The 16,565-nt window shown below is 36.1% G+C and overlaps 2 protein-coding genes across 3 annotated transcripts in view; one reads left to right on the top strand and one right to left on the bottom strand.

The window, feature by feature from the left end:
- SNAPC3 (small nuclear RNA activating complex polypeptide 3) overlaps window positions 1–14,995 on the top strand; it is a 41,497-nt gene extending 26,502 nt beyond the window's left edge. The window contains exons 6-11 of one of the 2 annotated variants that reach the window (XM_027549200.1): window positions 3,083–3,165; window positions 4,743–4,907; window positions 7,894–8,001; window positions 9,059–9,651; window positions 11,926–12,305; window positions 13,104–14,995. In XM_027549200.1, coding sequence (XP_027405001.1) covers window positions 3,083–3,165; window positions 4,743–4,907; window positions 7,894–8,001; window positions 9,059–9,206 — 504 coding nt within the window. In that variant the 3' untranslated portion in view covers window positions 9,207–9,651; window positions 11,926–12,305; window positions 13,104–14,995. Of the gene's footprint in view, window positions 1–3,082; window positions 3,166–4,742; window positions 4,908–7,893; window positions 8,002–9,058; window positions 9,652–11,925; window positions 12,306–13,103 lie in introns of those variants that run through there. The other variant, XM_027549201.1, reaches the window with a different exon arrangement.
- The window catches only part of PSIP1 (PC4 and SFRS1 interacting protein 1), a 40,876-nt gene continuing 38,368 nt past the window's right edge, over window positions 14,058–16,565 (bottom strand). The window contains exons 15-16 of the mRNA XM_027549196.1: window positions 16,412–16,523; window positions 14,058–15,649 (exon numbers count right to left, since the gene is read on the bottom strand). Coding sequence (XP_027404997.1) covers window positions 15,589–15,649; window positions 16,412–16,523 — 173 coding nt within the window. The 3' untranslated portion in view covers window positions 14,058–15,588. The remainder of the gene's footprint in view (window positions 15,650–16,411; window positions 16,524–16,565) is intronic.

Raw genomic sequence — 16,565 nt, 5'->3', positions numbered from 1 at the left:
AGAACAAATAATTTCACAATTTGTATGGAAATACAGAAAACCTCGAATAGCCAAAGCAATGTTGGGAAATAAGAATGGAACTGGAGGAATCAACCTGCCTGACTTCAGCTATCCTACAAAGCTACAGTCATCAAGACAGTATGGTACTGGCACAAAGACAGAAATATAGATCAGTGGAACAAAACAGAAAGCCTAGATATAAATCCACGCACCTATGGACACCTTATCTTTGACAAAGGAGGCAAGAATATACAATGGAGAAAAAAATCTCTTTAACAAGTGGTGCTGGGAAAACTGGTCAACCACTAGTACAAGAATGAAACTAGAACACTTTCTAACACCATACACAAAAATAAACTCAAAATGGATTAAAGATCTAAATGTAAGAGCAGAAACTATAAAACTCCTAGAGGAAAACATAGGCAAAACACTCTGTGACATAAATCACAGCAGGATCCTCTATGACCCACCTCCCAGAGTAATGGAAATAAAAGCAAAAATAAACAAATGGGACATAATTAAACTTAAAAAAGCTTTTTTAACTATAAGCAAGGTGAAAAGACAGACTTCAGAATGGGAGAAAATAATAGCAAATGAAGCAACTGACAAAGAATTAATCTCAAAAATATACAAGCAGCTCCTGCAGCTCAATTCCAGAAAAATAAATGACCCAATCAAAAAAATGGGCCAAAGAACTAAACAGACATTTCTCCAAAGAACACATACAGATGGCTAACAAACACATGAAAAGATGCTCAACATCACTCATTATCAGAGAAATGCAAATCAAAACCACAGTGACATACCATCTCATGCCAGTCAGAATGGCTGCTATCCAAAAGTCTACAAACAAGAAATGCTGGAGAGTGTGTGGAGAAAAGGGAACCCTCTTACACTGTTGGTGGGAATGCAAACTAGTACAGCCAGTAGGGAGCATAGTGTGGAGATTCCTTAAAAAACTGGAAATAGAACTGCAGTGTATCCCACTGCTGGGCATACACACCAAGGAAACCAGAATGGAAAGAGACACGTGTACCCCAATGTTCATTGCAGCACTGTTTACAATAGCCAAGACATGGAAGCAACCTCGATGTCCATCAGCAGATGAATGGATAAGAAAGCTGTGGTGCATATACACAATGGAATATTACGTAGCCATTAAAAAGAATGCATTTGAATCAGTTCTAATGAGGTTCATGATACTGGAGCCTATTATACAGAGTGAAGAAAGAAAAGTCAGTCAGTAAGTCAGAAAAACACCAATACAGTATACTAACACATATATATGGAATTTAGAAAGATGAGAACGGTGACCCTATATGTGAGACAGCAAACAAGACACAAATGTATAGAACAGTCTTTTGAACTCTGTGGGAGAAGGCGAGGGTGGTATGATTTGAGAGAATAGCATTGAAAATGTATATTATCATATGTGAAACAGATCTCCAGGCCAGGTTCCATGGATGAGACAGGGTGCTCAGGGCTGGTGAACTGGGATGACCCTGAGGGATGGGATGTGAAGAGAGGTGGGAGGGCGTTTAGGATGGGGAACACATGTACACCCATGGCTGATTCATGTCAATATATGGCAAAAACCACTATAATATTGTAAAGTAATTAGCCTCCAATTGAAACAAGTTAATTAAATTAAAAATAAAATAAAAAAAGAAAGTATTCCTTTTACTCAATCCTATTAATAAAGATTTTAAGAGTTAAAAAATAAAAATATGTGTATAAAATCAGAATCATTTTCTGCTCAGGTTTTTTTTTTTTTTCCAGATAGCTAGTTTGGGTTTATTTTTATTTGTTTTTTTAGTGGTTCTTCAGGTTTTAATGTCTGATCTATTGATCTTTTTAATATTGCTCAGATTAGAAGATCTCTTTTTGTCACTAATCCCTTAAAAGAACTCTCAGGCTTCCCTAGTGACTCAGTGGTAAAGAGTCCACTTGCCAGTGCAGGAGATGCGAGTTCAGTCCCTGGTCAGGGAGAGCCACTGGAGAAGGAAACGGCAACCCACTCCAGTATTCTTGCCTGGGAAATCCATGGAGAGAGGAGCCTGGTGGGCTAGTCTGTGGGGTTGCAAAGAGTCGGACATAACTTAGTGACTAAACGACAACAAAGAGGAACTTTTAGACAATACTTTATGCATATATTATTGTTCTTTATTCTAAGTAAAGCCTTGGTATAGGAAGAATGGTAACATAAATTTAAGTTGTAAAACCTTTCCTACCCAAGCTTATCTGACATTTCTTTCACCCATTACCATTTTCCTCCTAGCAGATCTTAGGAATGTTCCTGAGGTTCTGATGTTCCAGACTTGAATGTCAGCAAGAGAATAAATGACTATTAGATACCTAACGACTTTGTTAAATGATCATACTGGTTATCCATAGTTACCTTGATAGATCTTTATCTTACCTTAGACTAATAGTGAAAGTGACTTCTTGGCACTAATTTTTCCATATCAGCTGGTAATTTCCCTCCCTTGGAACTTGTTTGGCTTAAACTAGGTGACAAAATAGGGAAACTGGTTAGGATCTCTGGTTACCATTAGAAATGAAAGTTAACTTATTGATGGTACTTTGGGCAAGGTTGCTTCAGTAAGAATAGATATTCACATTCTGCTTGCCTACAAGTTATTTGAAAATACAAAAAAGGATAACATAATTCCATGATCATTGTCATTATCACTGGGGAAACATCAGTGAGGTGACTTTAGTTTTCAGTTCTGGTATCTAAAACAATTGTCACTGCTGTGTATGCATATCATAAAATAATACTGACACTGAATCTCAGGACAACATACAAATTTAAATCAAACCTAGAGATTAAAACTGCAATAGAAAAGAATTGAAAATAGTAGCAAGAATTGTATCTGTCTTTATCCCTGGTGACCAAGATAATACCTTATCATATAGGAGGTTCCTGTTAAATGTTAATAAGCTGAGCATATTCTGTGAAGGTGCATGAAATTACTGTAAAATGTACTAGTGTGGACATACAAATTTGGAATTAATACTTAGAGCAATTTTATAATGGTTAATACTGAATTTTTTCTCAATACCATCTGTTTTCTTTTAGGACCTATACAAATCAGCCTTCTTTTATTTTGAAGGAACATTTTATAATGATAAAAGATACCCTGAGTGCAGAGATTTGAGCAGGTATAGTTTGCAAAAATCTTCTCAAAGTCTTTGCTATTTCTCATCAAAATAAGATTATCTCCACAAGTCCTATTATTGGTGTGTTAAGGATCTTTGCCAAGGAATCATTTTGTTAGATTGTTTTACTAGTTTTCAGATTAAAAAGTCTCTCTCAAATTTTAAAAATATTTTCAAAGTTATTTCATCCAGTTGGCCTAGGTTATAGTAAGTTAATCAAATTTTTACCACTGTAAGAACATTTTTTTTTAACCGAAGACATACATAGATTATTTCAAGATCTTTGCCAGCTATCTAAACTTTTCTTAAAAAAACATATTATCTACTGTTTCAGAATTATAGTTTATCTTGTGTTGAGTCTTATAGATAACATCTGGAAAAAAGTAAATTCTCCTTCAACACTTTATTATCTCTGTTCTTCACATTTAGTTAAAGTGTAGTAAATTCACTTTTTTTTGACTTGTCAGGTGTATACCATTTGTCCTAGGTGAGTGGATATATATAAGTTGTTTATGTATATAACATGAAAAATCTATGTCTGACATCGTGCTATCTACATAAAAGTATTACTATACTTTTATTACTGGTGTCCTGACAACTGAGTCTGTATATATGTATAAGTTATTCTGAGTGTTTATATAAACTCTTTCATTCTCTTTCATTATAACCACTTGTATCTATATTCTAATGCAGCAGTTCTCAAACTTGGTCTCCACACTCCTTCATACTGTAAATAATTGACCCCAAAGAGCTTTTTATGTGGGTTATAGCTGTAAATATTCACCATACTAGAGATCAAAACTAAGAAATATTTAAAAATGTTAACTAATTTAAATAATCTGGGCTTCCCTGGTGTTCCAGTGGTTAAGAATCTGCCTTGCAATGCAGAGGACACCAGTTCAGTCCCTGGTCTGGGAAGATCCCACACGCTACAGGGCAACTAAGCCGCAGCCAGTGAGCCTGCACTCGAGTCCACATGCTGAACTGCTGAGCCCACGCGCCCTAGACCCATGCTCTGCAACATGAGAGGCCACCAGAATGAGAAGCCCACACACCACAGCTGGAGAGCAGCCCCTGCTCCCTCCAACTAGCAAAAGCCTGTGTAGCAATGAAGACCCAGTGCAGCCAAAAGTTAAAACATAAAAAAAAAAAATCATCATTAAATAGTCCAATTACAGTCACCGTTAATTACATTTTTATGAAAAATAACTTTTCCAAACAGAAGAGTGATGTTATACATTTTCCATTCAATCTGAAGTGATTACACATCATTTAGCCTCCTGAAAACTGGTGTTTATGAGAGAAAAACAGCTGAAAGAGCAAATAACATTTTAGGATTACTGCAGAGATTTTTGACCACATCAACATCTCTGGGGGTTTCAGGATCTTACTTTGTGAACTGCTGCTCTCATGGATACAGAAAAATTCAGACTTCCTTCCTACTTGGCAACATGTATCAACCACTCTGATTTTCACCTCAAGATGGTAATTGTCCAATTAATTGAGTGAGCCAGCTTTTGTGAAATACTGCAGTTGCGAACTGTTTGGAGCAGTGATATCCTTGCCTTTTTCCTCCTCAGAACCATCATTGAGTGGTCAGAGTCACATGATAGAGGCTATGGAAAGTTTCAGACTGCTAAGATGGAAGACTTCACCTTCAATGACTTGTATATTAAAGTGGGTTTTCCTTACTTATACTGTCACCAGGGAGACTGTGAACACGTTGTTGTCATTACTGACATAAGGTAAGTGGTAGCACTCAGAACATTTGTCCTGTTTGATTTCACAGTAGAAAACCATGGGTAGATTTGTTTGAAATAAGAGGAATAAAAGAAATGATCACTGCCGCTTGACTCAGGAGCAGCAAAAATGTTTGCTTTTTCTACAGTGACCAACTCTGCATCTGCATCAGTGTGAGCCATTTGAAATGGTCCAACTCTTTGTAACACGACGGTCTGTCCATAGAATTCTCCAAGCAAGAATATTGGAGTGGGTTCTCTGGAGAACCCCCATATTGGATCTCTGAAGAAGATCCCTTCTTCAGGGGATCTTCTTGACCCAGGGATCAAACCCAGGTCTCCTGAATTGCAGGCAAATTCTTTACCATCTGAGCTACCAGGGAAACCCTATTTGAAATGGTAGAATATGCCAAAAATCCAGAAAAATAACTGAAGCTCCTCCTCTGCCCAAAGACAGTGTATGACTTCTCTGAGTCTCCGTGGGCCCCCCTCCTCCATTAAAAAATACTAAAAATTATATTTTATCACAGTGCTGCTATAAAGACAAATATAATACATGCTAGATTTTTGCTATAAAAGTATTTATTTAGGGGTTAGAAATCTATAAATACTCTATTAAAGTATCTTCATTTGTGTATTGGACAGCTGTTATTCTAGTAGTAATCATCCATTTTGTATTTCATATAGACCCTTTGCTTTGCACTTGTATTTCTGTGCGTGTTTCTTTTCGTCAGAATTTGAAGGAAATAAAAGGTAACTGGAGGAAGAGAAGAATAATTCTACTGTTTGACAAATATGAAGACATAGTGCTTTGATAAAGATTTATAGTGGGAAGGACTTAAGTAATCTAAAATGAGAATTAGGGATTATAAAGTTTGTGTAGCTGGTATCTCTAATGAATAAAGCTTTTCATTTCCTTATTAGGAAATCTCTGTTTATGAAAGACTACCATAGTATAGGAATAAGCTCTGGTCGATCCTTGGTCTTGGTTTGATTTCTTCTGAGAGACAGTGAAGATGTTCTACGGAGCAATGACTCACGCTGATAGCTTTCCCTGCCTCTACTTTTTTTCCTTTTTTTTTTTTGGTTTTAGTGACCAGTCTCCAAAAATTTACTTCCCATGCCCTCATTCTCAAGAATGTACTTTGTGTAAAGTACTTTACACAGAGAGTAAACCTTGAAAAAGGAAAACATGGAATACAAAGCAGGATAGATAAAGACATAAAAGGAACTCTCAGATGATAGCTGTAGAGCAGACCTAGAGAACAGCTTAGTTCAGAGACTGGAGCTGGACCCGAGGACTCAGGAAGCATGTCCCAAGACTGCTAGACCTCCCACTGGTGTGTGGCCCATGTGAAGAGCACTGTCCCATTCTGTCAGCAAATAAGGAACTGAATTAGTGACAGGTACACTGAAACCTAATAAGGAAATGCAAACATGAGAGAATTAGTAGCTAGAAAACAAGTGTTACATGAGAAAATGAACCTATAGTCAGTTGTGTGGTTTAGGGAGATGTTTAATTCATTAGTCATAATTTAAACATTAAATATCTATTTATCCAAAGTTTAGTAGTTCTGTTGAAAAGCTGTATTAAAAAGAGGCAGTTAAATGAATGGCAGACAGTTGCCTCTTAGGAAGAATTGCTGAGGCAAGAGCCAGAAGCGCTCATAAACCTCATAGATTTACAGGAATTAAAATTATATATTTCTTTGATAATGTATTTCTTTTCTAAGTTTCATATAAGCTGTTCTGCTTGCTCTTTACTCAAATGAGGGGGAATGTGCCTCAGAATAAGCATGAGATGGAAGACAATCCACTTTTCTCTGATGATCTAAGTGTCCTTACATTTCTCATAGTGTAGGTTGTACAGCATCATTCCTAAAATTCAAGGCAACTTAGAAAAGCAATTTTCACTTACTAAGCATTTGCTATGTCGGACTTTCCTAGGGAGTTTTTTAATGTAATTGACAAGTAATTCTTCCCTCAGTTGGTAAAGAATCCCCCTGCAATGCAGGAGACCCTGGTTCGATTCCTGGGCTGGGAAGATCCCTTGGAGAAGGGAAAGGCTACCCACTCCAGTATTCTGGCCTGGAGAATTCCATGGACTGTAGAGTCCATGGACTTGCAAAGAGTTGGACACAACTGTGTGCCTTTCACAAGTAATTTTTATCTTAGAGGAGGATTTAATCATTCATTGCTATCCCACAGTTTAATAGTTGGTAAGCTATCAGGTTTATTAATCACTTTCTGATGAAGGACATGGAAGCCTTCATCTTGGAACGACATGCTGCAGTCCATGGGGTCACAGAGAGTCAGACACGACTTAGCGACTGAACAACAAATCATTTTCTGATGGCGAAGTTAATATAGTGCTACCCTTTGTTACTGGAAAAAAAAATATCAAATTTTATAATTCTTAAAGGGTTTTTAGAATACTGTTGTACATGCCCTTCATTTTTCAAATGAAGAATTGGGGGGTCCAGCATGGTTAAGGATTTATCCAAACCCACTATGCTGATAAATGGTGTAAACTGACTTTCCATTTTTAAAATTTCTTAATTCTTATACCTAAAACTAAAATCCTACCAATTCACATTATACCAAAGCCAGATTTGGATTTTCAGTAAAGGAGTTTTTTAATTGAGAGAGCCATGTTTGTAATTCAAAACCACTTAATCTGTAGCACTGAGTACACTTTCTCAAACTGTGTTCCATAAAAAAAGTACTAAGTAAACAAAGCATGGATTTGAAGAAATTCACCCAGGTAATGCTGCCTACATTTCCCTCTCAAGAGTCACAGTGTACATGGCCCTGAAGAGGTTTGGGAAACTTCACAGAAAAGTGTTTAATCCCAAATGTCTTTTGGAGAAAGTGTTTTATGGAACACAACAGATTGAAAATATACCTACTGTATTGTTCATTTTGAGGTAAGGATGTGTTTCATTACAGATTACAAAAATTTGCACATCATTTATTTTTTCATGTACAAAAGGCTTGTGCATCATGACGACTGCCTGGATAAGACACTTTATCCCCTTATCATCAAGAAGCATTGGCTCTGGACCAGAAAATGTTTTGTTTGTAAAATGTTCACAGCTCGGTAAGTGATTCTGCTTTTTTCCTTGGGAAGTACTGGTTTTCAGTAGTGAAGCACTTTCGATCTTTGGTATTTGTTTTTTTCTGTTTTGAATTGAGGACATATACTTTGGTATATAAATAACATAAAAAGTTTTATCTAGTTAGAAAGCACTACAAATAGTAGTACAAATCAGTTTAAGCTACAGCTGTGTTTTTAAACAATAACCAATTGAATTATGTATAATAGAAGTCTAGGGACTAGGTCAGACTTTATAGTTTGGTGATAACTTATGCTGGATGATGTCATCAGGGAGCCAGGTTCTCTTTCTGCCTCTTGTCAGCAGTTTCCAAAATGGCTTCATCCACAGCTTCTCCATGATAAAAATAACACTTCGTCTCGTTTTTATTTTAATGAGGTCAAAATATGGTTTTATACAGTTTTGTGGTTTTGCATGTTTAGACGTTTAACTGTGAATCACTCATAAAACTATCCAGAGGAAAATGGAAGAATTTAGTGTCATTAGTGTGTTTTGGGTTCCCCACCACCACATGCTTTTCTAAATGATCAATTGAAAAACACGACAAATCAGTTATCAGATCAAAATGGCAATCAGGGAATGTCAAAACATTCCATGAGATGCACAATTCAGACAGACTGAAAAATATCATTTTCACTTAATGTGATATCCTGGTTAAAAAACAAAATCTCAGGTGACTAATAGTTACCCATATTCCTATTTGCATACCCTCTGTATATAACATTTTATCCTAAACTCTAATGTTTGAAGGCTAAGTATGTCGTTAAAATGTATGATACTTTCAAATATGGATTTATATTCTTTTCTACTTACCTTTAAGGAGAAATCTTTCAGAGAAAATTGTCCTTTTTGTCTTGTAGAATACTGGTAGTGTTACGTCTGTACGTATATATGTGTGTACAGTATTATTTATATAAAGGATTATACTGTATAAATAAGATAGAATAAGGCAATAGTGGGAATGTTACCTATACATATTACTACAGCACATTAAAGCATGAAAAAGTTGACTGTAATGACGTACATCTTTTTTAACTACAGATGGGTGACGAACAATGACAGTTTTGCACCACAGGACCCATGTTTCTTTTGTGATGTTTGCTTCCGAATGCTCCACTATGATGCAGAAGGCAACAAACTGGGGGAATTCCTCGCTTATCCCTATGTCGATCCTGGAACCTTTAATTAATATCCAAAAGTGTACCCCTGTGAAATAACTTGGTTACTTTACTTCCAAGAAATGCCAACGAGGAACAGGATCCACCAGAAACAATCGGCTAAAGTTGTCATCCCTGCAAAAAGTTCAAATCACAGATCTTCTTAAGCAGTCTGAATGTATTTAAATGTTTGAATTAAATTAATATTTATTCCAAAGTATAGTTTCTTGCCCATTTTTAAGTGAGTTGTCTATTGAGTTGTAGGACTGCTTTATGTATTCTGAATACAAATCCTTTGTCAGACTTAAGTATTCTGCTTTTCTCCCAGTCTGTACTTTGCCTATTTGCTTTGTCCAGAGGGGTTTTTACTCATCTACCATTAGCAAAATTCTCCTAAAGATACATCAAGTGATGGAAGTGTTTTGAAAATTCTTTGAAGAATATGACAGCTACACCTTGTACCATGAGGCTTCCAAGGTAAATATCCTTCAAATATCTGTAATAAAAATGGAGAGGTTAAGAATAAAAGTACTTAATAAATACAGTATTCAGAAGAGCTATTGTGTAATTTTACACTGAACTCTTATAATGTTAACTAAACACTTCAAGACTCTCACTACATGAATAATGAATGTATAAAGAGCTTGGATATATACTCATAACTTCATAGAAGTAACACTTAAATTGAAGCTTCATTTCTTGAGAACTTTTTGGAATCACAAATGCTCAAGTTTAAAATGTATGACAATTTTAGTATTTTTATGATTAAAAAAAATAGGTTTTATATAACATAACCACTGAGTGGACATGGGAAATCAAGATCCCATGGATTGCTGGCTCTGCATCGCTGTTGTTTGGCAGTAATACCCAGCATTCTATATGCAAAAATAAAACAATTATTTTTCTAGCCCAGCTCTCCATTCTTCTGGTACCTTTGTTATGATAATCTAGTTATCCAATTCTCATTTGGGGCCAGAGGACAACTTCGATAATTTTGAGGAAGGTCTAGATCCATCAGAGAAAATTGTAGCTACTTATTTTATTGAAGATCTTCACGACCCAGATAATCATGATGGTGTGATCACTGACCTAGAGCCAGACATCCTGGAATGTGAAGTCAAGTGGGCCTTAGAAAGCATCACTACGAAAAAAGCTAGTGGAGGTGATGGAATTCCAGTTGAACTATTCCAAATCCTGAAAGATGATGCTGTGAAAGTGCTGCACTCAATATGCCAGCAAATCTGGAAAACTCAGCAGTGGCCACAGGACTGGAAAAGGTCAGTTTTCATTCCAATCCCAAAGAAAGGCAATGCCAAAGAATGCTCAAACTACCGCACAGTTGCACTCGTCTCACATGCTAGTAAAGTAATGCTCAAAATTCTCCAAGCCAGGCTTCAGCAATATGTGAACCGTGAACTTCCTGATGTTCAAGCTGGTTTTCGAAAAGGCAGAGGAACCAGAGATCAAATTGCCAACATCCGCTGGATCATGGAAAAAGCAAGAGAGTTCCAGAAACACATCTATTTCTGCTTTATTGACTATGCCAAAGCCTTTGACTATGTGGATCACAATAAACTGTGGAAAGTTCTGAAAGAGATGGGAATACCAGACCACCTGATCTGCCTCTTGAGAAATCTGTATGCAGGTCAGGAGGCAACAGCTCGAACTGGACATGGAACAACGGACTGGTTCCAAATAGGAAAAGGAGTATGTCAAGGCTGTATATTGTCACCCTGTTTATTTAACTTCTGTGCAGAGTACATCATGAGAAATGCTAGACTGGAAGAAACGCAAGCTGGAATCAAGGTTGCCGGGAGAAATATCAATCACCTCAGATATGCAGATGACACCACCCTTATGGCAGAAAGTGAAGAGGAAGTCAAAAGCCTCTTGATGAAAGTGAAAGTGGAGAGTGAAAAAGTTGGCTTAAAGCTCAACATTCAGAAAACGAAGATCATGGCATCCGGTCCCACCACTTCATGGGAAATAGATGGGGAAACAGTGGAAACAGTGTCAGACTTTATTTTTTGGGGCTCCAAAATCAGTGCAGATGGTGATTGCAGCCATGAAATTAAAAGACGCTTACTCCTTGGAAGGCAAGTTATGACCAACCTAGATAGCATATTCAGAAGCAGAGCCATTACTTTGCCAACAAAGGTCCGTCTAGTCAAGGCTATGGTTTTTCCTGTGGTCATGTATGGATGTGAGAGTTGGACTGTGAAGAAGACTGAGCACCGAAGAATTGATGCTTTTGAACTGTGGTGTTGGAGAAGACTCTTGAGAGTCCCTTGGACTGCAAGGAGATCCAACCAGTCCATTCTGAAGGAGATCAGCCTTGGGATTTCTTTGGAAGGAATGATGCTAAAGCTGAAACTCCAGTACTTTGGCCACCTGATGCGAAGAGTTGACTCACTGGAAAAGACTGATGCTGGGAGGGATTGGGGGCAGGAGGAGAAGGGGACGACAGAGGATGAGATGGCTGGATGGCATCACTGATTTGATAGACTTGAGTCTGGGTGAACTCTGGGAGTTGGTGATGGACAGGGAGGCCTGGCTTCTCGATTCATGGGGTCGCAAAGAGTCGGACACGACTGAGCGACTGATCTGATCTGATTTTATTGAAATACTCTGGAAATCTTTTTTGTTGGAAAATTTAATTAATATTTTGCTGGAAAAGTATTAATCAGAATTAAATTTTTAAACACTTGAAATGTTTAAAAATATACTTAAATTTCACCTTCTCTCTTCTAGGTTATATTTATATTCAGCTGAATTCAACTTTCCCTGGATGGCTGAGAACATTTACCATATAAATCAAAAACTGACGAAGCCTGTAAGATGTGTGTTTAAAAAGTTAACAATAAAATGTTTTATGGACTTAAATGCCACTTACATCAGTTGAGTCAACTGGGGTATGTAGAAGACCTGTCACCTGTGTCCAGTGGTTATATTCACTGGTTCAGTCAGTACACCAGAGAATCAGCATAAGAAACAAGAGCTCTGTCCCTTCATGGCTGGCTGGCTACTATCGCCTAAATGTTTACTTCCATGTCTCCAATGAGTTCAATTTGAACAAATTGAAAATCCTGCTGGAAAACCTGAGATTTATCTATTTCCTTAAAATTCCACAGGTAAAAATGAATTTTTGCTTCCTTTATTTTTAAACTGCATTCTACAAGGGTCTCCTTACTTTGATTTTCATCATTTCATATTCTCAAAACAGCAAATTCCAGAAAGTGTATTATCTTAAAGCAGCATTAATGTATGTGTTGTACCAATCAACTCATTTTACTGGCAGAGAAATTAGAATGTCAGTTAAAATGTTGTACTGCTATTAAAATTCCTATTTTGTTATTTATGGAGATTATTACTCTGTGATTCTTAAAGTTAACACCTCCACCAAAGTTACAAAGGCTGAGATACCTATCTTCAGTTCCTAATGAGATCTAGAGGAAAAGTAGCCGTATTGTCTTAGAGCTTGCCAATGTGCTGCATATCAATTATACATGTCTCCCTCCTAAGTTCATGTTGAAACTCCTAATTTTCAAGTAGGTATAAAAGATGCCTCAAATCAGGGATTTCGTAGCTGTAAAATTCAGTATTAAACACGTAACTATTAAATTACATATAACATTTTATCTAATGAAGGCAGATATGAAATGTCATGAACCTATTAATATCCTATGTTAGAAATGAATCAATTTTGATACAGTAATGGATGGACATGCACAAAATTATTATCCAGAATAATAATTCTAGATACTGAATTATTTTAGGCTCAGTATCCTTTAAAGATTATTTGACCTTTCTCCTGATCATATTGCAGTGTTTTTATCATCTCTAAGGTTAGAAAATTACACAGCAGATTATGAATAAACAAATTATAAACACATTTCTGCCTAATATAACTATGGCTTTATTATTTCCAGTAGATCCTTTCTCTGGCCAATGGGACAAAATAAGTTGTGTTAGTGAAGGCTTCAGAGCCTTATGAAAGCCTTTGTACAGGATTAGATGGCAGACCTCATCTTGACCTGACATCTTTAACCAGGTAAGTGTGTGTGGGTATGCTATAATCAATGCATCAGCCAACTGGGTAAACTCTATCATCCTACTATTTGGAAGTCACAGGATATACTAGCAAATATGAGGCTTAAGGTATTCTAGTCAAGCTGTTTACACAAACAGCCTGTTAAGCATCTCCAGTTTGGATACATTTGAAATTTTGCCAAAGCAGTTGAGAAAACATGCAACAATGGATTCTTCTGGGTCACTGCATAACTTACTCTTTGTGAACTTATTTTTAAATGTTACCTGGTGGTTTAAAAAAAAAAAAAAAAGGAACACAAAATAGATACTGCTTATACATTTAAAAAAACATGCTTGGTTGGGGGCACGAGCTATCTCATTTAAAATATCTCTTCCAGACTTATTCAGCTGTGGAGTTTTGACCAAATACAAATTTAAATTGAGCCAGTGCTCCTGAAGATTGGTAATTGTTCATATGACTCTTCCTTAAGAGTTTTGAGAATGGTTTATCTGTCAATCAGCCTATGCAAAAATTTTCTTACAGACTAAAGAGAAGGCAACTGTGTTTTTAACACGACATAAATCAACTGCCCTGAGCAAAGTATGAGACATAAAGTTTCAGAATGACAGTGTTATCTCCAGAATTTCAATCGTCTATGGTTTCTTGGTAAAACTGTGTAGATCTCTTGGGTCACTAAAGGGCATTTCCTTAATTTTTGTCATTTTGAGCGTACGTTTTAGTAACCTGTGTCCCCAAATAATAGTTTCTATGACCACGTTATACTCTCTTAGAAGCAAATCCAGAATCCCATCCCACTTTTTTTATATGGCAACAAAGTAATTTACTAGTGAAGTTTGATAGAAAAATTCTTTAATCAAAACAAGTTTACATGTTGACACTTATGGCTTAACTAGAATAAATCTGTCCAAGTTTAAATTGTGTAAGGACCAAACAGATATAATAGCTAGAGTTCCCTCAGAACAGTGGGTCCTAGTTCCATTGTAAGGCCTCTCAAAAGCAAGACTCCCAATTACTGAAATGATTCCAAGTTTTCATCTAAAGATGAAAAAAATTACCCGAGAGGTCAAAGCATACAATGCATGTCACATGCAAACACTGGTATTTAAGCCTTTTTCCCGTATTCCTAGTTTCCAAACATGAGAAGCATCTTTTAAGCTACTGCAAACCACCAACTGACCTAGTATTCAAAATATCTTAGAAATCCTGTTTGTTAAGGTTGTTCTTAAAATTCTGTGTTAACCTTTGTTCACTCTGATTTAGTCCATATACATGAAAATACAGACAACTCCTTCGCTTTTGTCTGCTGCCTCAGAGTAACTTTTTGCAATCCTGTCACATGATGCATTAGAAATAAAAATTCCCTTCTCATAGTCATGTTTTCAAATAGGTTTGTTTCCTTAGATAGTATTTTTTTATTTACTGCAAAAAGCATTAATGGATTGCATTTTTTCCAATTAAAAAAATACTTGACTTCTTTAATGAATGGGACATTTTAAAAAATTCAGAAACTCGAGACATTTCTCAAAAATAAACTTTTATCATTTAGTTTTCAGTTTCAGCTACTAATGCCTATAAAGGATCTTAAATGGTTGAACCCTAAAAGCCAGATTCATTCCTACGTACACTCCTGCTTACTGCAGGAAACTCACATGTGACTTTCACTGAATTCTCAGCCACAAAACTAAATTACCTTCAGAAGTTAACATGAGTTTTGCACCTTGTAGAATTGTCAGTTCAGTGTCAGTTGGGTATCTAGTTGTCATACAAAAAGGCATACAGACTGCACATTATTACAAAGCAGCAGGATAATGTAGCACAAGGTAGATTGAGATTAAAGTCAACTTTTGATAAGAGAAAGGAAGGAGTGAGTACTTGTATAGAAGTAACATTTTATCAACCATAAAAATGCTTAACTTCTACAAAACCCACAACAGTGAAAAGACAGTCTGGTAAATCCAATTTTTGTAAAAACTATGCACAAAACCCACAGTATCTGGGAAAAGAGGAAAAGGTTTATACAAGTAGCCGTTTTAAAAATGTAACTTTTTTCTACTATCAATTACACATTAACATACACACACTAACTGAAAATATACTACAACCGATGTCTGGAAAAGCAGTGTAACACTTCCTAAATGAACTTCCCCTCACATTTACTGTATAATGTAGCTGTTAATACTGCACAAGTACAATTAGCAATGTTTAGTCACTTTTAAACAAAGATAAGGGGATTCTCCCTCAAAACAAGTTTTAAACATCAAAACCTATGTTTATAAAAATTTAAAACTTTCAGCAGTCTAAATATTTCAAATGAAAACCATTACAAACTTCTCAAATGTTCTTTATATTCCAGGTATGTCAACCTAGTTATCTAGTGTAGAATCCTTCAGAGATATTTCAGTCTCTCTCTCTTCACTGGATGGCCTAAAGAAAAAGGGGGAAAAAAAGGTGTGACAACTGGGATTAGGGGGCTTTTGTTCCTCAGGAGAAAAAAAAGATACTACATCTGTGCATTATGTTTTTAAAAATATTAATTATTTTCTGTTGTAAATTTTATTTTACTATGTTGTGTTTTCTTCCCAAAGTAATATGCAGATCAAGCAAAATAACTAAAGGGAAGCATCACGGCCCAGGCCCTTTTCAGTCATTTCAAAGCTTCAAAATGAGTTCTCTTTAAAGAACATGAAAATGTATCTATGGTACCAGCATTTTTATAAATCTTCAGAAGAGAAAGATTTCCCTGATTTCAAAATTAGAAAGGATGCTTCTTGGTTCCAAATCCTTGAAATGTACAGTGGACAGATCAAGATTTAGTAACTATGGTTCCATATCAATTTTTTTTTAGCATGGGTATTATAACATAACCTATGATTCTAGATCTGATTTCTGCATTATTCTGTCAAAAGTCAAGAAAGTGTGGACATGAGTCATTAGTACAGGTGTTATCAATGGAATGAGTTCAAGGAATATTTTTTTTTAAACAGGATTCCTGCTTAGCTCTATTCTCTTGAATACAATGACATATTAGTTTTAAGTAAAGTTTCTTTATAGTTTGGCCATTTTGATGTCTTGAACCCTGAATTCAGGAAGTGAGTCATGAAAATATAATCCCTTACACAAACGATCTTGGATCAGCAATGTGATTTAAAAATTAAAACATTACAATGCACTAAAATATGTCCTCACTTTTTCTTACTGCTGGCCTCGTGGTTGTCTTTGCTTTCTTCATTGCTATCTCCATTGTGTTGTGGTTGATTACTGTCTTGAGCATCGGATCCTCCATTTAGAGTCTTTGAACCTTTAGAAAGATACCAGTGGGAAACTGTTAGAGCTTTGAGGA

The sequence above is a fragment of the Bos indicus x Bos taurus genome, chromosome 8 (assembly GCF_003369695.1).
Source record: "Bos indicus x Bos taurus breed Angus x Brahman F1 hybrid chromosome 8, Bos_hybrid_MaternalHap_v2.0, whole genome shotgun sequence".
Taxonomy (NCBI): domain Eukaryota; kingdom Metazoa; phylum Chordata; class Mammalia; order Artiodactyla; family Bovidae; genus Bos; species Bos indicus x Bos taurus.
Note: the sequence above shows the minus strand (reverse complement) of the source record. Positions and strands in the feature narration are given on the sequence as shown.